The 25,575-nt window shown below is 41.4% G+C and overlaps 1 protein-coding gene across 1 annotated transcript; it reads right to left on the bottom strand.

Moving 5' to 3' along the window:
• Window positions 1-20,506: 20,506 nt before the first annotated feature.
• On the bottom strand, window positions 20,507-22,855 carry lratd2b (LRAT domain containing 2b). The gene is made up of 2 exons (XM_010740025.3): window positions 22,676-22,855; window positions 20,507-22,371 (listed from the first exon to the last, which is right to left on the bottom strand). Exon 2 carries the CDS (start codon window positions 22,214-22,216, stop codon window positions 21,344-21,346), a length of 873 nt encoding a protein of 290 aa, XP_010738327.2. The 5' UTR covers window positions 22,217-22,371; window positions 22,676-22,855; the 3' UTR covers window positions 20,507-21,343.
• Between the last annotated feature and the right edge of the window lie 2,720 nt (window positions 22,856-25,575).

Genomic DNA, 25,575 nt, shown 5'->3' with positions numbered 1-25,575 from the left:
GTAGTATTGAAATTATTTAAAAGGTTCTGTGATACATGGGAAGCAAACAAAGAGCACAAAGGCAAGGGAGCACTCATCTCGATGCAAGCCCAGATAATGATTACCTTTCATCTGTGTTTGGTCAATTAAGGTCTTTTTTGAGGTCTTTTAAATGAATGTGAAAGTAAACGAGACCCTTTGTATCAGTGCTATTCCACAGCCTGTCGGGGAAGAGTTAAAAACCAATAAGATATCCTGCAGACAATCATGTTTGTTGAGATTATAGTGCTCACCGGTACTTTATCCTGCCCTAACAACACAAAAAACAACAACTGTCTGTTCTGTTTGACTCAGAATGGTGCTTGTTTTTATCCCCCAGTTGTAAATTTCTTCCTGAATCTCTTTCTTGTTGTTCAGTGATAAATCTCAGGCTTGGTCCAAGGTATAGTGGTTTGTCACTTTTTCTCATGTCTGTTTAGATAACTTGCCCTGGAGCCGGAGTGCTGACTGTGCGCTTGACTAAGCTTGCTGAGAATTTCACAGCCCAAACGAGCTTCGCTTCAACGACAGAGTCAAAGAAGACTAGCCAGGGCTTGTGATTTTCTTAATTATTCTCAGATTGACAGTGGAGTTGGTCCATTACCTGAGGTGTTCAAGGTCTATATAAAGCTTTATAAACATTTAGGGTTGGGCCACAAATGCCCTCAAATGGTCAGGTTCCAGCAAAGAAAGATCTAGTCATCCTTAGAATTTTAGTTCTGGTTTACTTGGTGGCACCTGCACACTGTGGTAACACTGATAATACCATAATAACACAGGACCTGGAGTTCAGATCACAATGACACATTTAGTGATCATCTGGGTCAGGAGGAAACACAATTTAATACAATAGAAGAAGATTGCTGCAACTTGTGTGTCACAGTGGTCATACGTGTACTGACACAAATGTTTTTCCTCAAGATGAGTGGCTGTTCTGCTCTTCAGGATTATGTTCTCACCTGAAACGTGTGCATAAATGGCATGCAATGTGTGTTTGCACTGGTCTTCCAAATTTGATTACTGCTTGAGTGCATAATCTTATGTGTGCATTTGCACCATTTGAATCCAGCGCAGAAGTGGCAGACTCTGCCACTGATAATGGAAACTATGATACAGAAAGGAAACTGTAATGAGTGCAATGTGTAATGTGCTTAGATTACATGGACTTTCTTCTGTGCAGCTTGGATTGGAAGTTGTTTGCTGACTCACATGGACTCTGGCTTAAGGTATTCACTACTATCTTAAAATTATCATCTCTGATGTCATATTGCAGCTGAATCAAGCATGTTTGTTGATTTTTAAAAATTATGCAGATGAGAAATTCAATCCAAGTTTCAGTGTCTTGCAGATACCCCATCCACACCAACATTATTGTATCCACTAGGTGTCAGGCCAACGTTATGCAAATTTCAGAGTGATGAAAAAGCTGACTTTGTCCCCTGCGACTTCCAAGAAGCTATCAAGGCTAAACTCACAGTAAACAAAAACAGATCCAAAAATTGTGAGATGAGAATAGTTTCTGTGCTATTTTAGGTAATTTTAGGCCGGAACAACAGAATATTTTCTATAAATACAAAGAAAGAAAATGTAGCTATTTATCCACCCAGATATCTTCTAACTGGTTTTATTTGTACTGATGCAAACATGCACTTTAAAATGGCCATTCACTCAGACACAGATAGCCAAAACAATTGAAACCGACAGTGAGAATCATGTGATAACCCCCTGAGTCAATCTGCCGTGGGGTATTACTCCCAGGCACAAAGAGATCCATGCAAGGCAGCACTGAGAGCAGTAATCTAGCTTTGATGGAGAAACGTCCATGCGTAAATCAACAAAGAGCGAGGGAGAGAGAGGGAGGTTTGAGGAGCAGCCTACAAAGACAAAGCGAGAGAGTGAGATAGAGCGCTTTGTGATAGTAAGGTGTATGTGTGTTTCTGTACATCCACACATGCCCAGGCTGGGATGAGGTCTTAAAGGGCTTACAGTTAGCTGCTTAAAATTCTTCTGATGTAACCAACACATGTGGGACATGTTATTTGGGGTGAAAAAAAAAGTGCTTCGTGGCAACATAAAAATGTGAATGTGGAGGAGGAAACACTTTGTCTTTACACATTGTGCCCTCCACTGTAACCCTCCCAAGGTTCCTCTCTTGTTGGTGTGGCGGTCATTCAGTCGTCGCCACTGTGCACAATGGCGGATACAGCCTCTCGTTATGTCTGCTTTAATAGAGTCAGCTACACGTTGAGGGTTAGTGGGTGGTGTGTGCATGGAGGGGGGTGTCTGTAGATGTGTATGCCTTTATGTGCGTTATATGTTGCTACATGTGTGGGAGGAATTGCTGAATGTGTGTGTGTGTGTGTGTGTGTGTGTGTGTGTGTGTGTGTGTGTGTGTGTGTGTGTGCAGCAGATATTGATATTCCACTAGCAGCAGAAGCTGAAGCCAATGTCTTTAAAGTGTCAGCCCTCAGCAGCCAGCCAGGTGTACCCGAGGTACAGATGAGAGAGGGCGAATGAGGAAAAGGGAGTAAAGGAGTGAGATAGAAATGTAGAGAGCAAGAGAGAGGCCATGAAAGACAGCAGAAACATAAAGGCAGAGGAGATGAAGAGACAGACACAGGGAGAGGAAAGAGCTACAGAGAGGGAGAGGAAGAAAGAAAAAATATCGAAACGGGAGCGAGAGAAAGCACACTGTGGCGGGTTTTCTGGAGGTGAAATTACTCAGTTGTCTTTGAAGGCCTGTATGACTGTTTTCGCCCTCTGTATTCTCGGGGCAGACAGACAGAGAAACAGATGGACAAAGAGGGAGTGGTAGATACACTGACAGGCAGCGAAAATGTCAGGTTGCAAAACAGAGCAATGAGTGGTTTCAAAGGTGCAGCGAGGGTCAGCAAGTCAATCATGACACAAAAGAATAAATCATAGACATGAAGAGGAATGGTCTGTCATCAGGTAGACAACAATGCTGTTTCTTATAGGGAATTTGTTAAGGGTCTTTACAGTCTTAATCAGACCTAACCTAACCTACTAAGTGGGATTTCTTATTTTATTTGGTGCTGACCTGGTGTTTCAAACAACAATTCAAAATATTATTTTCTAGTTTTTCTCTCGTACAGTATTTTGAAAAGTAAAGCAAACATGGTGCATGGAGAGCAAGAACAAATTGCACCCATCTCTGCAAAGATGCATGTTTCTGAATACCCTTCCATATCGAACAACTTCAAATGAAAGCTAATATTGCTCTGAGGTTTGGAGATTTGACTGCAAAAGGCATGTCAATGTTTTGTTTACAGCTTGTTTATTCTGCTACCAAGTAGCCACAAACATCAGTTAAAGATTGATTAACCTTTATCTATCTGGTTAGGTTTCACCGAGGGGCTATGCTCTCATTTTTTAGGAACACTCACACAGTTCACATTCACACCTGGAAGCTGTCCATTACAACCACACACTGATCTGTTTGGGGAATGAGAGTCTTGCTCAATAGACCGTCAGTGATGATAGTGAGGGGAAGCATCATTTTCTGATGTAGAACTTCATTTTTGGTGAAAGAAAATCTCATAAAGCCAAGCTCTCAGTTCAGACCTATGGAGTACTGATCTCACCCTGATTATGCTGCGTTCCTTCTCCTCATATCATCCATCTCTACCTTCGGGTTCCTCATGGTTTCACCACATTATCATTCTTGCTTTCTGGAAACCTGTTACATTGCTCTTCTCCTCCCTCATTCCTCTCACATTCCCCACTCTTTCCTCCCCCTCATTGCCCTCCCTCGCATTTCTAAATACCATCAACTTTAATGGAATGTACTTTAGTGGCAGATAATGCAGCTTGGGATGATGATTGTTCTGACCTTGTCTAAGATGGTGGTATTTTGTCAAACCAGACCCACCCGGTGCCTGTGTATGGATTCACTTAAAATCAACAACAGAAGCTAATCTTCTGATATGAGACAATCTGGAACAAACATTCCAATGAATGAAACATGCCTCCGACTTGTCGAAGTACTGTTTAGCCCTAAATCTGTTTTGGAGACATCTATCTATGGCTGCATGTTGTTCCAACTAACACTGGCTTGATTTCAGCATCCAAATGCCTTTCTTTACATTTAACAGCAGAAACCGTGTGTGTATTAGAATAAAGAACAAGAGAAATAATAATGTTATGACAGAAAAACAGTGTTCTTTTGTGTTCAGTATCAGCCTCCTTGGCCTCGGGTGCTGTTCTTAAATTTGTTTCATTTAGTGTAATCAGCTCAGTGAACTGTGTCAGTGGACCTACATTTGCAGTTTTGTCCCATCTACACTCTATTTCCTCTTGACCTCTAAATGTATAATTGAGGACTGAGAAACTGGGTTACCAAAGAAAACAGAAGAGATGATTGCTATTTATCTACCTAAATATTGTTAGGATATCTAAACAGCATCAGTTGATGAACTGATTGAACACTAAATAACATGATTGCTTTCTCTTGTTCTGTTGACATGTTGAGTTAGCCCTCACCTTGACCTGTTGGGGGAAAGAAGCCTTTTGTTGATAAAGGTATGGTTGACATAACTCACGTGTTTGCACTGCTGTTCAATTCCTTTTATCCACTAAACCTGACCGAGACTTACCAAATGCTTTTTAACAGAAGGAACTTTGTTGGAATGTTTTGTTCAGAACGGTAAGAGGTTTATAGGTTCAGATTTCAAGTTTTAAACTCTTATATAATATCACAGTTCTCTGTCTATGGGCTGGTGAGGGCAAATGTTGAACATATCTTTCATCCTATACCAGATTTAACCTCAGATTCTTTATATCCTTCTATATTATAATAAAAAAAAATGTGAAAAAAGACATACCTATACATGTGGGTTAGACCCAATTTAAAATATTTAATCAACCACTCAGCATGATATAGTATGTCACTGAGTGTATGCACCATGTGCAAGAGTCTCTAATCTGTAGATTTAAGTCAGTGGGAGACCTTAGTGAGATGACTATAGCAGCAGAGACAAGATAAACAAGGTAGGTTATTAAAGACTGACACAGTGAATATTAACGAATGGTATATCACAATAATCTCACCAGTTTGTCACAAGCACATGGATGAATTTATTAGTGTGATGACAGATGACAGAATCTAATTTTTACATTTATTTCTGAGATTAAGTAATCACGTCTTGTTTCTTTAAAAATGGATGAACACCTGCGTGCTAAAAAAGTTAAGACCCAGATCCAGAGGGAAGAGAGCTGTCAATTATATGCAGACAAAATACCCACAAGGCTTGGCACAGCTTTCATGCTGTTAACCATGGCAATAAGATGTAGGAGACCTGAATAAGAGTGGGCTATGTCAACTCATAGGACAGATAGAGTTCATGTACAAAGAATAAGGAATACCTGTTGCATTCCTTTGAACAGACAGATGAATCAGGAATCTGTGCAAATGTTTCACATACTTTAAAACCAATGATTGTGAGACCTACAGGAAGCTAAATCTGAAAATAGACTCTTACAGTCAGCAGAAGTGTTGGCTATTGCTATCAGGACAGTTTCAGTCAGGAAACCCTAAAAAAGTCCTCTCTGTATCATCTTTCAGACCACTGGAAGTGGTGTAGCCGCCTCCAAACAGTTTGTAACTTCCTGAAACAGTCAAACTGACAACCCCCCTAATTTAATGCAAAGAATAGCCAGGTGTGTGAAGGTGAGAAAACATGAATGTCTGAAAGTGTGCACCCTTATCCCCATGTGAACAGCAATAAAAAGACCGGAGTTCAGAGTTACAAATAATGCTACATGCTGTGGTACTGTGGGGATCTCCCTCACGCGTGGGTGAACACGCATGATCATTCTCTCTTGAGAAGTCATTTAGGTAGTGAAAGATGAAGGGCCGCCCTCTTGTTGCCACAAATAGTAATGACGATTGTCCTTATTTCAGGTTAACAGAAAAACAGAGCAACACTGGTCCACTCTAACATCTCCCTTGTCACAAATGTGAGCACAGGGGCGTGAGCATTATTAAAAACATCAATCAGTCAGATTGCAACTCACACTCTCGCCACACTTCTGCCAACCTAAAGCTGCACGTGTCTCTGTGGAATCGCTGATATTGAATAAAGACATGCCACACTTACAGAAAACAGCTATGCCATAATACTGTATGCAGCAGCAGTAGAAACCTTTCTTTCCCCTGAAGGCATTAGATTTGAGTGTGCTGTATCCTGTGGTTCAATGGCCTGGTCTACATGGAAACAGAGTCAAACAGAGATGAGAAGAGGCCCCTCGCCGGATTCAAGGGAAGGTTATGCAGCGTGAGACAGACCAGTGTACATTTCAGGTCTGCATTAACACATTTTCAGCTCTCTTCATACATGTGTCTTCAGTAGCGCCAGTTCTGGAAACCTTTTCAGGTTTTAATGCAACAGTGGATACTCGTCAACAATGTGATTTCACTTAATGGCAAACCTTTAGAGCAAGTACGGAGAGTGTTGCCAGATATAAAATAGCCCAATAAGAGCCTGGAATCCAACCAATTGTCATAAAAATAGCTCCGTTTTTGTTTTCATTTTGGAGAGGGTTTTTTTTTTCGTCCATATAATTTGATCTGGGAAAAAGCCTCAGAGTCTTCTTGTTGTGTTATGTAGCTGAATTTGAGGACAAGAACAGAAATAAAACAGTGGATCCTTGAACACACTTCCATTCCTCTGTTATAAATTTATTATAAGTTTAGGTGAATCAAAAGACAGGGCAACAATAATGAAAGATCTTTGCATAGTGTTACATTAAACATGAAGTTTTCACTCATATGAACAGATGTAAGCCTTTAGAAGCTCAGAGCTAAGGTCGGATAATGATCTGAATAGGAAAAAAGTTTCACTCCAGTTATAATGAACTGAAATGACATTTGGTCTTGACGGTCATCAGTTATCAGTCAATGCGTGTCGAGCTGAGTTTGCTGGACTCATAATAATTCACACTGATACAATATGGTGCTTAGTCATAAGGAGATAAAACTGGCTAAAGCTTCACACAGAATATGCCCAGTAAGAAAAACATTTTCACTGACAGCAAATTTCAATCTCTGGTTCCCAATTTCAGCCCACAGAGCACTGATGGTTTTTATTCCAACCAGCCAGTTAATTGCATTCACGTTGTGTCCCAAGCCTAAAACAGTCCTTCATTAGTCGGCTAAAATGAAAAAAAAACAGCAGGACTGAAGACACTTACTGACTCTTTGTCTCTCCCTCTCTCCGTTCCCTTCTCTCAACCTGTAATCCAGCGATCAGTTGTCCAGGCAACAGCACTGGGTAACGTTCCGCCACGTGCACAGTGCTGCCGGGTCAGGATAAAAGTGCCTGGAGGGGGCAATGCAAATCATCCTTTGCACCCCATTGGAGACCCCCATAGAAATCCTGGCCATAAGCCTGCCCCCGGGTTTTTCTTCCAGTGATGGTGCAACACCTTTGTGTATTATTAGTGCTCTGCTGTGATAGATCTCTGTCAGTCACATAAATAAATTAAAATCCAGACCTGATGCCTGTCTCACTTAAAGCAAATCTTAGTGCTGTGTTTACGAGCAGAGTGTATGTATTTCTTGCCTATTTGCTGGTTATTGTATCATAACAATAACATTTTTTTTTAGAATCCACAAATCAGCACCTTACAAGTCTCATTATAACTGTTTTGAAAGTCAAAATATTCATACTATTTAGACAATTTGGACAATTTGGACAATGTTGCTATGTATCAGCTGCTGAAATGATCTACAGGGAGTGAGAGAGAGAAGAGGAGGAGAAGGAGGAGGACACTGTTGGAATGTGGAAAGTTGAGTCCACGTTCATTGAAACCACACAGAAGAGGTATAACCACATACATGCACAAACTTCACCTGTTCTGTGACTCCATTAATGCAAACAGACACACATATTGTCTGCTGTGTTATGGAATCGACAACGCTCATCTGGCTCACTTTTGTTGAGGAATTAGTTCATAACCTTGTGCAGTGCAGCTTTCAGGCTCCTTCATAATCTCTCCTGCAAACTTTGTGTGAACTCTGGTGTACATAATACCTTCATTCAGGAACCACTGGCATGTGGAAAAATAGTACAAAGTAGTGTTTCTGAAATGGTTTTGTGACAACAACAAAAAAAGGAAAATAAGCATTGAAAGATTTTCTTTCCTTCTATGATTTCCTAATACTGTGGCAGGGGAGTAGGCTCTGTGAGGCTGGACCTTATCAAGACAGGAATATCTTTGTGATAAATGTAGGACAGGTCAGTGATGCACAACCATCATGATATCTTCGTTAGCACTTTGACATGACCAAAAACTGTGTCTGATTTGAGTAGGCTTCACTTCACTTCACAATTTTATATACACATTTCTAATCACTGAAAGAATAAATGCAAAGAGTTATTGTTGTAATAATACATGTCTGCCTCATTAGTAATAAAGGTTTAAATTTGAATGAGTCTGGTCAGTCTGACAGTGATGCCAACTTTCTGACATTTGGTGTGAAATAAAAGATTTCTACCTCACTGTGTCGATTTCTTTCCAAGTCTCTGTCTGTCATTGTCACTTTGTCCGCCTCGTCTCATACTGTCTGTTTAAAGCATACTGTTTCTCTATTCTCTAGTTTCTCTTTTGAGCCCTTTCTGAGTGATCACAATGACTGCTGCTTTGACTTATCAAACAAAAACAGAGTCACAGCGCCTGATAGAAATTACAAACTCTTGTCAACAAACATCAAGTATGTTCCATTTTCCACTCGGGGGTGGTTGGGGTCTATTTCCCTCCAACAAAGTGACATGAAAGAAAACAAAAATCTATCATAGGGTGCTGGGTGAAATTACAGCCCTGCAGCTTAATGAGAAGTGGAGAAATGATTTGGCGATTCACTATTCAATGAGGTGGTTTCACAAACAAGCACCATAATACACTGTGGTGATTGTGGATCACTTGTACATGTAGAGAGGGTGAACATTTGGAGTTTAATGGTGGGTCTGTACAGCTTACAGTACACACAAATTAACAAAACCCTTTGAGGCCTCTTCTCTATACTCTTGAAATTCAAATAGCTCAAACATTACAAGATTGCGACTGTACTCGATGTCACTTTGAAATATACTTGATTAGTTCCAACTCCCTCTGTGTCTCCTCTCGAGCAATGGCCTTTTCAGCAGAATGGGATATGACACCTGTATCAGGGTTAACACTCATTGCAAAACTCTGCTCACACTGATTTGATTTGTGTCACTTTGCAAATACTTTTTGTCCCTACTATCCTCACTGCGTAACAGACCTGTAAATACTTATCCTGACCTCAAATAGCCTAACAACCGCTCGAGATAATCCTCCCAGAAGAGCGAAGAAACTCTGTAGAAAAATCCGATGAGAGTGACTGTTGGAAAATTCTCAGTGACTTCTTTTTTTCTTATTTATCTTTTTGACAGTGGGTCCAGAGAAGGGGATGACAGAGAGAAAGAAAGAGAGGGCGGCGTGGTGTGTTGGCCCTGCATGTTAGGGAGACACTGTGATCATGACTGGCAGTAGAGAGACAACAGTGAAGGAAACGGACGGCGGGGCCAGAGACAAGAGCTGCGATGGTAATGCATGTCACATCGATGAGGCCATGCCAAAAGAAGTTAGATGGGAATGGGGTCAGCTCCACATCCTATCTCCCAGTATCTCTGCTTGAGGCTCTAACTCCATTTTTCACTGCTATCGTTTGTTTGGACTTTCTCTGTCCATGTATTCATCTTTTCCTTTTCTCTAATCTGCCTCTGCCTTCACTGGGACTATTCTTCCCTCTAGTTCTCTACTCTTTATACAATGGGATACTATTCATCTGTCACCCATGGCTAAGTCTCTCTCTTTTCTCGGTCTCTCCAAACTCTTTACAATTCACTACTACGATCTGGACTCTAAACTTTTCCTTGTAAAGGGAAAGAAGCCAGGATTAAACAAGGCCCCCTTAAAGCATGTTTGTGCTACATAAATGGTAGTGAAATAGAGGGCTGTGGTTATTTTATACAAAATAAATATTTGACATGTAATCATTATGTTCAAATTAAAATTTTAAAGTGTATAAGCACAACAGCTAGTAACGTATGGCCTTTAACTTTAGTTTTTCTCTTTCTGTCTCGGCAAAATGGAGAAAACTAACAAGCTACTCTGAACAGATGACCACAGCACCAAATCATCTGAGAAGTAATGTGACAAAGCATTTTGAATCCAACACATAATGTATCTGCCTTAGTGGTAAACTGGGTTAAATCTGGGACAACTGGATTTGTTAATCCACAAAGATGTTTCACCCCTCATCCAAGAGGCATCTTCAGTTCTGTTCAGATTGAACTCTTTTCAAAGAATGGCAGAGGAACCTCCACAGATAGTTAATACTACAGTGGTTAGGATTTGTCTTCATGGATTGTGTTCGAATTACATTCATTAAAACGTTGACTAAAGTACAGTTATTCAAGCAGAACATTTATACTTCATTTCAAAAGGAAGTCTTTTACCTCTCTACATTTGACGTTTGACAGCTAAGTAAGGTTAAGTAGCTAAGTAGCTTAGCATGAAGACTGAAAGCAGTGGTTCTCTCCGGATACTCTGGCTTCCTCCCACAGTCCAAAGACATGCAGGTTTATGGGTTAATTGCTTAATTGTTGCCTCTAAATTACCCATGTGAATGTGAGCGTGAATGCTTGTCTGTCTGTATGTGTCAGCCCCGTGATGAACTGGCGACCTGTCCAAACTGTAACTCCCCTCACCCAGTGCGAACTGGGATTGGCACCAGCCTTCCGCGACCCTGATCAGGATCAAATGGATGATTTAGAAAATGGATGGATGATTGAAAAATAAAAATGTGATCAACAACCACTTGTTGTTTTCAGGATATTAGTTCTGTGCTGTAACTATTTGCCAGCTAACAACAGCCTGGCGGAGACTTCCCAGAGCCTTGTTATCACAGTGAGGTTGCCAGACAACCAACGCTGCAGCTGGACGTGCTCTCCAAAGAAGTGCTGGCAGACTGATAAACTTTTCTGTAAAACTGAACTTTGAACAGTCGTCCATAACAGTTGGCCAGCTCCCACAGAGGTGTCTTCTTATCTCACTCTTGGAAAGAAAGAAAATAAATACATCTCCCCAAATTGTTGAACTATTCCTTTAGGTCACCTATGATGATAATGAAATGATAGCATAAAATAATATTGTTTGTCTGCATGTACACTCCCTCATACTTACAAAGTGCCAGGCGGGTGGCATTAGTCTGGGTGGGCGACACCAAGGTGTCCAAAATCTCTGTGCAGCCCACTGCTCCACTGAGCTGCACAGAGGAGCTTAGGAAGAAAGAAAACAGTGCTAATCATTACCCACACCCTCACCCACCACCCTTCCCTTTCCTCTCTGCTCCTTCCCACCTCCATCCTCTCATTAGAATAAGTCTGAGAACGCTAGCCTGCATACTGATGCATTGTTAAGCACTCTTAATTGAACTTGAGGATTCTTAATGTGCCATCATTCAAATGCTTAGTCTGTGTGCTCTCGGGTGCTTAGTCCGAATTGCCCTCTGTGCTGCATTTATCTCCTCCTCCTCCGCTGCACGTCCATTCAGTTTTTGGTGGATGGGCAGAAGGGCTCCATGGCAGATTTGTAATGTGCGGGCATTGAGGAAAAGGACATTGACTCTTTATACAACAGAAGGGAACAAAAGTGTTTAGTTGGTGCCAAGTGGGAGTTTCATCATCAGCCAGGAGAGTGAGAGAGCAAGAGAGAGAGGGCAAGGTGAGAAAATGAGAGAGAGAGAAAGGAAGCAGTGGGGAAACAGAAAAAGAGTGAAAAAAGTTATTGGACTAGATGGGGCAGGGTGACATCAATAGCATCCCAAGCAGGACCACAAATTAGCCGGGCGAGAAGCGGCACAGCATGAGAGCCGACAGCTGGGGCCCCGTGCGCAATGCCACCAGGGGATTAGCAGGGTTTCAGGATCTGACACAGAGGGGATGAGCGTCATGGGCAGAATAAAGAGCAACGCAGGGATTAGGGAGCTTCCAGACACTCCACCAACACTCATGAAGGGCTTAAAGGGCTATAGATATCATTAATGAATGGACAGATAGAGAGAGAGAGTAAGAGGGAGAAGGTTGTCTTTTTGCTTTTATTCAGCATGTCCTCCCTTCATCGCCACTCTTGATTTTTAATGATCATACATTCCACGTGCATTACATTAAAAGTCAATGAGAGGTGGACCAAAGCGGCAAACTGCCTGTGTGTTGATCATTCAATATAACATACAGCACACCAGACAGAGATGGCCAGTGCTCACTGGTGTATGTTCAATTCATGCCACCCTCTGAAGATTAGGTCTGAATTATTCATCTGAAAGTCGCGGTGAAAATGCCAAATATATATTTGAATATTTGTACGCTTTTGTGTGAGTATAATGGAACAACAACATAGTATTCATTGTGGTGTGCGAGTGGGTGTGCTGCTGGGATACATGTAGGTATCGAATTCTGCATTCAGATGCTGGGTATGGGGTGATTTTAGGGGCCACAAGAGTGTGTCTTGTTTTATAAAAAGGAAATTGCTGAGTTTTCTCTTATAAACAGGCCGTGCCTTCAGATAGACACAGCCCCACTAGCCTGTCTACACCACCACTGCAGAGATTCGGCAACAAGATAACCTTTGTGCACATAGCTCATAACACACACACACACACACACACAGCTCATAGAGCTAATATGATTTTGGATGTCATGCAGAGCTGAAAGTTTGTAGAATATCAGCACAATCTGTGACCTTAAACATAACCCTGCAGCCTTTTCCATGATAATGATATTACTGCTCTGTGCCAAGGAGGATTTCCTGGACAGGAAGTCATGTCTGTTGTTGTTTAGGAACATGGAGTTTCTTCTTATCTTCTCCCCTCATTCCTCCACCTCTTCCTCCACCCCACCAAAGCTCTGTGTGTGTTGCAGTAATGGAGTCTTTATCATGAGAGAGTTAACTACTTATCACTGGTTCGCTGCTACGGATCAAGAGCACAACTGGATTTGCTGAAGGGGCAGAATGCTCTTTGATGAACTTCAGTCAGATTTTAATGAAAGCACATTTGTGTCCACTGTAAGGCCCTTTGCTTGCTCCTGATGGAAGTTTTTTTGTTTTTTTGTTTGCTGTAAATGCAAGCCCATGACAGAGCTGTGTGTGTGTGTGTCCATCAGGNTAAGGCCCTTTGCTTGCTCCTGATGGAAGTTTTTTTGTTTTTTTGTTTGCTGTAAATGCAAGCCCATGACAGAGCTGTGTGTGTGTCCATCAGGAATAGATATGCAGGGTTGTTGATTTTGTCACACTTGTGAGTAAAAACAGAAGGATCCTGTGTGGAGTTGATGTTTATTTTCTTATTATTTCTCTCCTCTGTGTGTAAACACATCTAACGCTTGTGTCGTGCTGCGTCAGAGAAGCCACACCTTGTCCTGGTGTACAGTATCCCACCATTGTCCTTAGAGATCCCCTGAGGTCCCCAGGAAGGGTGTGTGTGTGTACACACGTCTGAATGATCAAAGAGCGTAGAACCTGTTGTAATATGCCTGAGGAATAAAGAATGAAATGCTCTGTATGTGTGGTGGTATTAATTTACTGTACTTCTTGTATCCCAATTGATGTTACACAAAAGAGCCTTGTTGCAATTATTGTGCTTATGTACTCTTATTGAAGCTGCACTGAAGTCACAGTAGTCTTGGTGACAGGTGCGTAGGAGACAAAAAAAAACTTAATTTACAAGAAAAACTCCCATAAGTGAAACAATACAAAACCAATAAAATGGTTTCCTGTAATTGCGATGATGGTCGTCTAGGCGATTTTCCCGGGAGTTTTTATTCGAAAGCCGCAGTATCAAGGTGTAGAAATTTTAACGCAGTTTAATTGCTTCTTCGTGGGTTAACACACTTTGTTAAAAATGGAAACAGGAGCTTTGTTGACAATAAATCTCAAACTCAGATCTTAAAGCAAAGCATTAGAATGACTTCAGAGCAAACACTCGGGCTCAAGAAGTCAGTGGTGAAGTCATTACTGTCTCCCATTTTCACATTCAGATTTTAATCATCGGCTACAGTATTTCTGATTGATGTGTGCGTGTGAGTTTGTGCGTATGAGTGGTGTGTGCACACATATACCCATGCACATGGGGGGTTGTAATACATCTTTGTAATTAGTCTCATAATTATAAGGCAATAAACTGCAGTACACATGGGAGACTGATCCATCTCTGGGATACTGCAATTACCCTGCTAAGATGTGTTGCTGTGACAAATCTCCAGAAGCAAAGTGGAGCTCTGCACTGTTCCGCCTAAAACAACATGCAGAAGACGGGCTTAGCACAGGTTTGTGTTTACAAATGCGTGTGACGGGTTTTAAAGGTTTACATAGTTTATATAGCCTGTTTTTTGGAGTGGACATAAGTGTTAACTCAGAACTAAATAAATGCCCTGATTTGTTTTTAAATTCTAGTCCTGTCGACACTTTTTCTTCTGTACATCTTTCTCCCCAGAGGTTGTCTAGACTGTCCAATCCCAGGTCTTCAGATTCTGATGCACAACAGCTTGTCTTCGAGTTCTCGTCAATCTGGCCGATGTGGTGATATCACACAACCGCTGAGTGAGTCTAAATTGGCTTTGCCTCCATTAGCTCCAACAGTGCCTCATTATCAGTAGCAAACATCTAGCCTGCAGGGCCAGACCTCTGCTACCCCATCACTGGCTCACAAACACACACGCATGAACTCACAGGTATGCACAGGCACACGCATGTAATGATGTTCTCACTGTCTCTCACACTCTTACACTCTAACACTCCTATTTCCATATCTTTGATTAAGCCAGCAGGATATGCTGGTTGTTACTGAGAACACCTGCTTTAATGCGGACACACACAAAGGTTGACAGTGTGCCCATCAGCTGGAGATGGAATAGTGAATCGTAGCTTTTCCCACAGGTGGGCGGCAGGCTTTGTGAAGGCAAGATGACAGTGGAAATAGCAGTGATTTTATACGGATGAACATGAGCGTCAAAACACCCCTCCTCTATTTGCACAGCAGTCAAACTGAACAAGCTTCTTAACACTCACACATACACAGTACGTACATGTGCACAGAGCAAAGGTTAAGTTTGCTTAAATTACATGTACACACACACAGCTACACAGAGAAAATGTCGCCTGGTGTATAACCTTTTCTAAACAACGTGCAGACCTTTTTGTCATTCAGCATCAGCGGTCGCAATCTGAGTCATACTCCTGCAATAATGTATCAGTGATTCAAGCCTGAATCTATTCTTGATGCTTTCTTTAGTAAATACTTTAAAATCACACAGAAAGGTGCAGACGATAGAGAGATACATGTTAGGATGAAGACTTAAGGTAGTATTTAAAGATAATTTGGATTCCCAGGCAGAATGTCATGGGCACATTAACACCAGAACTCACGCCATGTTTTATTATCAGCTCACCGTTAAGCTCTTTTTATCTTCAGCAAAGGAACTCATAATTCCTAAAGCAAAATCTGATCATTGTTGAACTTGGTTCAAAGGAATATGATCTGCTTTTTTGCCGAGAGATAGATGATTGATTCCACTCTCGTATCTGTCCAGTAGACATACAGCTACAGTAGAGTGTAGAACAGAAGTAGAGCATGGCAGAGGCAAAGGGACTGAAGAGGACAAGAGAGGAAGATAAGAGGAGAACAAGAGAGACCACCAAACAACAGTGGACAAATCTTGTACTGGCTTTTAAGTTGTTGATGAGAGCTTCATGAAATGACGCTCAGCTGGCCTTCATGCGGTTGGACTGGTAAGTATGTATATTTAGCGTACAGCCATTTTAGTGGCTCATCTAACTCTCTGCAATAAAGCAAATAAGCTCATTTTCTAAAATATTAAACTATTCCTTTAAGGCTATTGCTTATGGCCCCCACCCGACACTTGACAGCACTTCTCTAAACCACTTCCAATCATCTAAAATCTGCATTTCATAATGAGTTGGCACAAAAAAACAGAAGTGACAAAGCCAGAGTCATGGACATCATCGCGTGTCAACCAAAGCGACTCAAAATAAGAACAGCAGAAGATGAGCAAGAAGGAAGCAAAAAAAAACCAACAACTAACAAGTAAAGAAGGAGGCAAGGGAGGATGAGAGGATGGTAACATCATAATGGGTTACCTTTTGTTTATAGGGCTTAAGAAAACCCAGCTCTGTCTCTGACAATTAAACTGATGGTGCACACGAGCAGCTACATGGAATTAAAATTAAAGAAGAGCAAGAATGTTGATAAGTGCTAATTTGATTCCCTGGGATCTGGAAGGAAGGTTTGAAAAGACAGCTGTGAGGGTGGGCTAGATTAATTGCCAAAAAGAGACTCTCAGGGGATTATGAGTCTTGCTGCCAGGTGAAGCATATTTTACCATTTTACAGATAAATCACATGAAAAGCCTTACTATTGAGAAGATGAAGAAAAGACCATTTATATTCCATAACATGTATACCTTCAAACACACAGTCACAGAATAAATAGCCATTTTCTGTATAACAAAATAGTAATGGAGGCACAAGGTTGTGGAAAAGTGCCAGTTTTGTGTCAAGCAGAACAAAAGAAGGAACAAAACTGACTTTCTCAAAAGGTCTACAAGTGTATCATTGCCGTTATTGGACTAGCAGAATTTTAAATTTTCCAATTTTTGACCTCTGTTAACCCACACGATTTTAGTTGATGCAGGGCAGGATTTTCTGTGATGACTCAGGAGAAGTTGAACATTGATAGCTATTGAATCAGCCTGCCATAAATAATTGAAGTGACAAACAGGTCAGGGTGCTCAAAGGCAACAATTCCCAGTCACATCTCAGTTCACGTATGAGGCTTTAATAACCACAGCACAGATTTCTGTTCCTTCTCTCTCAGGCCATAACTCTAATCTTCTATCCCTCTCCCTTCTTTCTTTATTTTGTTCATTCATCCATCACCATCCTAAAGAAACAGGGCCGGGTTATTAAGGTTTTCCTCGGGCCCTTTCCCGTTGTCTGGCTCTGCTTATGTAAACCAGACAACCCTGGCTGACCGCACACACGGCAGCTCGAACTAGAATAGGGCCTGATTCTATCCTGACAAGCTCCTCATCAGCGTCTGTTGTCTAAGAATTTAAACTCTTCCTCTAGACAAGACGATCAAATCAAAGATATTCTCATGCCATCTTACAAAGCTCTCCTTACACATGTTGCCTTGTATCTTCACCTCGCCTGACTCGCTACATTGGTATTCTCGTTTCCTTGTTATTTCCTTTCAACCGTCATGATGTCTTTGAACTGATCATTTCTGAGCACAGCAATTCCCCAGTCCTGGCTTTTAACGGTGGCTTTACCTTCACAGCCTATTGCTCGGTCCTACCAAACCACATTTGTCAAGGAAAGTGAAAGAAAGCACAAAGGAAGGAAGGGAACATTGGTTGCCTCCCTGTATGTGTGGCAGCATACAAACTAAATTCAATTGTTGTTGAAAAGTAGCAGGAGAAGCACAAACAGAGTAAAACTAGGCTATGGGAATGTTTCTTTGAAAAGGGAGAGCAACCTTAGAACTCCATGGAACTTGGAGGGAATGGACTTTGCTATTGTGCGGCTGAAAAAACAAATGATCGTCCCACGTCGGGGCAAGAATCACAGCGCAGCGCCAGTCTGAATGGAACAGTAAACACAGCCCAGTCCAAGCCAAACTGGTGGGAGTCCTGTATAAATTATTAACCCGGTGCAGGTGGGTGATGCTTGAAGTAAAGTTTCAGTGAAATGTGAATTGTGTGAGTTGCAGCACTGTGGATCAATACTTGTTAATGAATGCAGTGTAGTTAATTTTAGAGGTACATTTTGGAGCTTCATTATGCTCTCCAAACACAGGCATAAACATGATTCAGGTGAGTGGGCAGTGAAAATAGCCTGACAAACAAAACCCCACAGCACTCTGTGCCTGTCTATAGGAGATGGTTTTATAGGTGAGGAAACAAATTAATATTTTTACAGTTAGCTGTTAACATGATCTGAAAGTAGCCTGGTTCTCAAACAGTATCAGAGTGCAGTGTCTGCGAAACTTGGCTACAAAAAATTGAAATATTCAACATGACACTGCTAATCAAAGACTGGTGTAATCTTAGTCATCTGCTTTACTATCTTATCTTACAGGCACACGTGCTTTCCCGGCGGCCATTCATAAGTCCCACTCTTTATTGGTTAAAGAGGAATCCTATCTGCTGGCAAATACCTCAGTAGTTTAGAGATACTTGAACAGCAAAAATAGCATAAAACTGGTAATCTAATAAAAAACGCCTGAGGTGAGATACATGTTCTAAATAGTCGAGCACATAACCTGAAATTGTCAGATGTCCTCCAACTACCCCTCTTTAAGCTCCACAGATGGATAATGATCTTGCAGTGGCTTGAGGGTGCATCTAAAATACACTCCCACTTCCTGTGGGCCTGTCTGATAGAATCTCCTCATAACCACACTCCTCCCCCAAGTTGGGATATGTTTACGTGGCAAAGTTTTTTTTCTAGATAATGCCATTTTGTAAACATACAGTGGGTTTGATTTGTGCTCTGGCTTGTCCCCAACTTCTGTAATGTTGCCAGTTTTGCCTGAGGGGTGTGGGCTTTCCTCCAATCCTCCAAAGGAAACATGACAGACTCACTGGCCAAAAGTCTGACATGGATGAGCCAATGTGTCAAACCAAAAGCTTCCTCCTGGTTTCATACTTTCTCTATAACAGTAAGAGAGGGCGCTGCGGCACCCACACATCTAATCTAGTATGGTTACAGATCAGATTGGTGACCTCTTTTCTGAAGGTTTCAATCAGGGATGCACAATGGCTCAGCTTTCATGTGAAAACGGTTGAGGTTTCTGTGGAGTTCTCACCACCAGGAGCACTATAACACATTGTTTCTATGAGCAGATCTTTGTTTTGTTTGCAATGTGATTTGGTTAATAACACTCAACAAACACTTTGTGTACACCTCAGTGTCACAGGGTGGCTTTAAAATTTCAATAACAAACAGGCTGCACAATGAAACAGAACTCAAAATGATATTAAGTCAGCTTAGTTTGATGAATTTTTTTTTTAAAGCTGCATACTTTTTTATAACACATGGAACATCATATGTATGCAGAGATCGCAGAAAATCCACAAATTTGTGGAGAGAAAATCCAATTGAATGAAATATATGATGTATAATTCTATTTCAACTTTGTCACACATGATGAAAAATGTGAGTTTAATATTCACAATTGCACAACTCGACTGGCAGCTGCTTTAACATTGTGTGCTTCATCCAATGCTGCATTCTGTTGGGGCTAAAAAAATATGACTGATTATCATAAATATGCATCACACACACACACACACACACACACACACACACACACACACAATTTATATTTCATCACAGTGGTAGACCACAGAGGATTGAAGAAATGCTAATGTGTCCAGCAGCTTTCCTATTTGGTACCAGAGTTGATGATGATCCTGCTTTGGGTCCAGTGGGACCTTACCTGCAGCAAAATGACTACAGAATTATCTCCATGCAAATATTTCCAGAGGAAAACAAACAGGCAAAGTAACTCATCGTCTGACTGGCTATGAGGAAGTCATCAGCTTCCTCTGAAACACAGAGGGGGGAGAAAAAAAAAGACAAGATGTCACACAATACCAAACAACCTCAGAGTCGGCTGTAATTTCCGTTGCAGACTGTATGTGAACAAACTGTAGAGTGTTTCAGAGACAGTTATTGTTTAGACACGGCTTTTAAGATATCATAGGCACCTTCATTTTTGCATCCATTTCCTGTTTCTCCATCAAATTTGAACCATACCAAATTATATCCACTGTAATTTTACCCCATGTACCACGTATTATCCAGTTCAAATTGAGCCTCCTTGTAGGTGTAAACAAAACAAAACTGCCCCTTTGCCTGAAATTTAATGAATGCTGTAATTCCAGCAAAAGAAAGGAAAGCCAAATATGAGTGAAGATCATTCTTAGCCCGTGGCTAAACTTTTCAAAAATTACTTATCTTCAGTCGGCAGAGGTGTAAACAAAGCAAAATGTCCAGCACGGCTGGAACACAACACAAGCTAGCAAAGCTGATGTTAAAGTAATGTGGTTTCTGGGAGCTGGTGCTCTGAAGTAAATATTAAAGATCAAAACTGGCAGCATTAGCAGATTTAACTGCGGGGCAGCCGACGCTCTTTATCAGACAACAACAAACAAAAAGCAAAAGATCTTAGTAGTTGAAAAGTTGAAAAAGTCCTCTGGGATGTGAACTGGAATTGTGATGGTTTGTGCAGTGCAAAACAATGTTGGTGTTTGGTTAGAAAATAGAACAACCTCTCTTACTTTCCCTTGATTTGACATATCGATAAGCAACAATACCATGAATCATTTAAAGGTTGATCACTGAAAAGAGAAAATAAACCTTTACTGTTCAAATATATATTTATTTCCATATTCCTTCATACAAACATCTTTTTTTCCAAAAAAATAAACTGTTGATGGATCAATACAAGTGCACTGTCCATAGCTGTGAACAGTGTCCATGTGGTAGGCAAAGAGTGGGCAAAGCTGTGTGATGTTTGGATATAAAGTAACAGAACAGGCTCCTCAAGCTGGACACACACATTATAATAAAAGCAAGTACTCTCTCTTCCACTCTGTATTGATCTCCAACACCTGAGTTGTACAGGAGCGAGCACTTTCAGCACTCTCGTCAGGTACAAGTACATTGGAGATGTTTTGCTCCTCTGTGCAAAGATTCATTGGGTTAGAAAGATAATTATGGGCAATTAAATTCTGACTTCATCCCCAAATGCTTAGACTGCAGGTGCAGCTCCGATTGCAAATGTTACAAGTGACTTCATTTTTTGGGTTGGGGTGTGCAAAAATCTCATTTTTCTTTAAAAGGAGGGAGGACATTTTCCAGTGTGCAATTTTCTACTCATTTCCGATGCAAATCAACTAGTGGGAATTTTGTTTTGGCCCTTGCGATCTGCTCTCATGCACTCGAAAAAGAACCTTTAAGTGTCACCACAGATGTCAGGGCTTTCCACTCATTTTGGAGAACAAAAAAATCTGAATTTTAACTCTCTCTAAAGATTCACTTTTGTTTGCACATGTACCCAAGTCCACAGACAAAGGTTGACACTTGGAAAAAAAAAGCTTCCTCAACAAGACACATGTTGTTTTAAAGGATCAAAACTGAGAACTGATCATCTCCTTCAGCACAAATCCGCCTCGGACGACCAGAGATTCAACCATCAGTCAACAAAACGCTCCTCTTTGATTTCATTTGTTGTGTTCAGGTGGTTGGACAGCTCTTGCGTCACAGCATCTTTGCCAATCTGATCGTTCCTCCTCTTTTCCATGATCACGTCCTCCAGGCTCTGAAACTCCAGGACGTGACTCTTCTTCTCTGAAAAGAGTAATTTTAACCTGTACGGCTGCTTTCCTATCCTTATCTCCCCACCGATTTTGAACTCCCGTTTGCCAAAACGGCACCAGGCGGCAAAACACTCAGAGTTCCTCCAGTACAGCTCTCTGTCTCTCGACCCAACATGATCCAGGGCGTTGCGCACGATTGACTCCGGCGGGAGCGCACGGTACCTGTAGAGGCTGTTCACTATCCTGCCTTTTTTGCCCTGGCTCACGTCTGTGAGAAAGTTGTTCTTTATTTCAGCTCTGTGCAGGTGAACCACCTGGAAGTCCCCGACGTAAACAGCCCAGTGTGGATACTGTCCAGTGGCAACAAACTCCAGCAGGTCTCCGGGTCGGCACTTGTTCAGGAGACTTTCCGGTGAGAGCGTGGCGGCTCCGATGTCTCTCTCGTATACGCACTCCTCTCGGTAATAAATCGCGCACTCTAGCTCATCCTGAGGGTCGAAGGGCTTCTCTTCGTGGTTCGCTGCGTGGTTGACCGACGCAAAGTGGTCAAAATTTTCATCCTGATCGTCGTCTCCGTCGTCGTTGGAGAAAATATAAGAGACCCCTATCCGCGGTCCGTCGTCATCCGGGTCGAACCCATTTGGATCCGACGTTGGCACCTCTGCGTAATTTAAATGCGTTAGTTTCTCCACCTGGTTCCCCATAAAGGTGAAAGGTGGATGAACTGGGTCGGATAAAGCTGAGCACATAAACAGGATCCACCTGTTCTTGGCGCACACACTTCACCGGGGAGGAGACGCAGGAGTGTGAGGTGTCTTAACTAAATCCAAAGCGGTGAAGACGGGCACCAATAATCCATGTCCAGCTGTATAGATCCTCCAAACGAACAGCCAAGTGTTCAAACCTGAAATAAACAAGACACCAGGTTACAGAACGAATCCAGAGCGAGCCATCAGCAAGTCAAACTATTCCACGTAGTTTACATTCCCAACAGGTGTGACCTGACACACCTGTTGGCTCAGTTTCCACGATCCTCTCCAACATGAATACTGCTATTTCTACTTTTTTATTCCACCTCAGTGCTGAAACCCAGAACATCACCCACACCCACGTGTTGTCATGTTAGTCTGTTTCTCTTCTGTCGTTTTGGAGAATTACATTTTCACAAAGGTCTCTGCACAGACAGACAGACAGACAGACAGACTCACCTGCAGCTCAGCTCCTGTTGTCACATCGGTAAAATAAACCAGAACGCTCTGACACTGCGCGGGTAGCTGCTCCTTCCTGTGGGTTAGGGGTAGACTGTTGCGTGGTTTTGCTCTCTCTACAGACCGTCTGTAGTATGAACCACACTGCTTGTTGCAACGAAACTCAAGCAGGATCTAGTGTCTGCTGGGAGGTGTTGTCCTTTAAAGAGACAGTGCGCCTTTTTGCCTCATTTACATACTGAGTGTCAACTTTACTCTTTATCAGTTCCATTTATTGCAGCAGAGACTTTGCAGTCTTTGAGTCTACATGCACCACAGCAGCACCATGACTCTGTTTGACCTGAATGGAACTTAATTAGTATAATTGGTTTACATACTATTTCATGTCAACATGGCTGCTGTGAAAGAAGTCTGTTTAATCAATTTAGTTTAATACATTTTACAACACAAATATAAATGTTTTTTAATGGTTCGGCCAACATAAACTATGGAAATGTTATAGGGGCAAAAACTTACATTTAAAAAAAGTAAGTAAGGAGTATAGAGCGTTTATTAGTAGGTTATAAAGTCATGTCTTTTAACTAACAGAAATAATCTTCATGCAATTCTGCATGAAGCAGACACATCCTGTAGACTACAAAGGAAAGAAAATAAAGGAAGTGGTTGAAGTTGAAGAGAAATACATCCACACAGATGTATAATGAGTATGAAAGAAAAACTCTTCGAGAAATCCCCGCCTTCAGGGCCACTGACAGTATCCCACTGTGCAGCTCTCTGTATACAAATCAGTTCTTTTATTATTTCCATTCTCAGAAAGTTTGTGTGCTCTAAAGAAATGAGGTTTAAAAGTGGAATCGGATTATGAAGTAAAATCTTACATTATCCCTGTACTGTATGTACAGGCGCTCATGATGTCATTTGAGGATTAGGATCATTAAGACGTGAAAAACACCACTATTCAAGACTAAATGCTATTAACTAGAGTTTCCTTCATCCTTTCCAACACAAACTGGTTTACTCGATACAATCAAATGTCCTGCAAAACTGATACATCTTTATTTAATTAGTGTCCCAGTGAACTTGAGGTTGTATCATACTAAACAATCATACATAACTTTATACAATCAAATCAAAACTGACTTGAGTGATATAGTTTTTCCTGTTTATTCACTTGGCACTAGATTTTGCCCGCAAACCCCTGGAGCTACAAACATCTACACATCTCTAATGCCAGCTGGAATATCAAAACAGTGATGGGAAGTATCTCTGAAATGCACTCTGCTTAAATTACAGTAGACCTTTTTCACAACAGACATTTTGATTCGCCATAGTGGGAAAAGCACAAGCATTACTAATGACCCAAACGATGGCTCTGTTTTATTCCAAATTTCTAGTAAACCGTGACAACCAGTGTGGACAATAGCAGCAGCCTGAAACTGCTAAATGCATTCATTTTTATTTACATCTGTACATTTCCTACCGTGACGTGTCAAAATGTTAGTGAAAGAGGCCTTTTCCATGTGTGCAGGTTATGAGAAGGAACACAGGAATCTTAAAGAGAATGGTCATGTATTTGTTTTATTCACCTCCGAGGGGGGGATCATGGGAGCAGGAGTGCCAAACTGTTCAGGTTTATCCCTAAAATGCAGTGAGAGAGAAGCTTGATACCTGGATCAAACCAGATTTTTGGAGTGCCGGTCTATGTTCTCCTCACTGCTCACCTCCCTCTTCATCCAGCTCTGGCCATGCCCCAACCAGGACTCCCCATGCCAGGAAGCAATTCTGTGTTAACTTCCAGCCAAAGAAAGGTAAAATCCTTCTTAGAAAACCAAATATTCAGGCTAACAGTGTCTCAGTCAGCCATTACACCTACTTCTAGTAGCTTTCTACAGATGAATGTGAATTCCAGATCAAACATAACCAGAGGTAAGCAAACATCTATGGGGGACTGATTGGATTTTTTTTTCTTCTCCCAGCACTGCATGTCTGTATATTGTGATTGAATTTCAGAGGATATTCATAACTCTGCATGCATCCTAAGAAACAGCTTTAATGGCTCTGACTGTGATGTGGTGAACTCAGCGCCGGTGCGTGTGCCTGTGTGTGCACTTTCTACAAATTGAACTGTTGTTGTGAAATTACCTGTGACTTAACATGTTGTGCAGTAAACAGGATTAGCTTTGCACAATGGCGATTCGAAGTGAAGCAGAGTGGAGAAATGAATGAGTCAACATTAGCCAGATCATTTGTTTGCCACTTAATATCCTCATAGTCGAAATGCTTTTACTGCTGCGTGACGCGCTGTTTGGAAGGAAAGAGCAATTAGAGATTTTTAAAAATGCCTGATGCAAGGTTATTAAAAGATTAGCTTCACCTCAACACTGCCTTTGTTTGTTTCTCTTTGGAACAAAGACCCTTCAAAGGCAGAGAGAGCATGCAGGAGGGGCGAGATTTAATCACATAAGTGGCAGAATGGTTTGTTTATGGCTCATTCACAAAGCTCTTTTGAGGAAGTTGGACAGCATTCTGCTTCACACGCCTGCAGAAACGTCTGGTTTGAAAAATGAGTACTACAAGTCACTGAAAGAACATTTCCAGTATTAATTCAAGCACATATGTTCAGTAACTTGAAGAAAGACTAAAATGAACACTTCCTGGATTTATAGTTGCCAGGAGTGGTCACTCTGCTCTACCAATAATCCTATGGAGGAGCACTGGAGCTGATCATTTATAATCCAGAGATGAGAAGTTTATTTCTTCTGTTCTGGCTCTGCAGATTACATGAATCCTGTCCCCCCCCTGCAGACACTGCTCTCTTGTGGTTCTGTCAACTTACTACATCATGTAGACGACAAACCATTTGAAAAAATGATTTACGCACAAATACAAGTCTGCATGTA

The sequence above is a fragment of the Larimichthys crocea genome, chromosome XIII, assembly GCF_000972845.2.
Source record: "Larimichthys crocea isolate SSNF chromosome XIII, L_crocea_2.0, whole genome shotgun sequence".
Classification (NCBI taxonomy): Eukaryota; Metazoa; Chordata; class Actinopteri; family Sciaenidae; genus Larimichthys; species Larimichthys crocea.
This window is presented reverse-complemented; position numbering and strand designations above follow the sequence as displayed.

Excerpts from the sequence above, each read along its gene's own strand:
- lratd2b (XM_010740025.3), bottom strand. The coding sequence starts at position 22,216 with ATGTGCTCAGCTTTATCCGACCCAGTTCATCCACCTTTCACCTTTATG.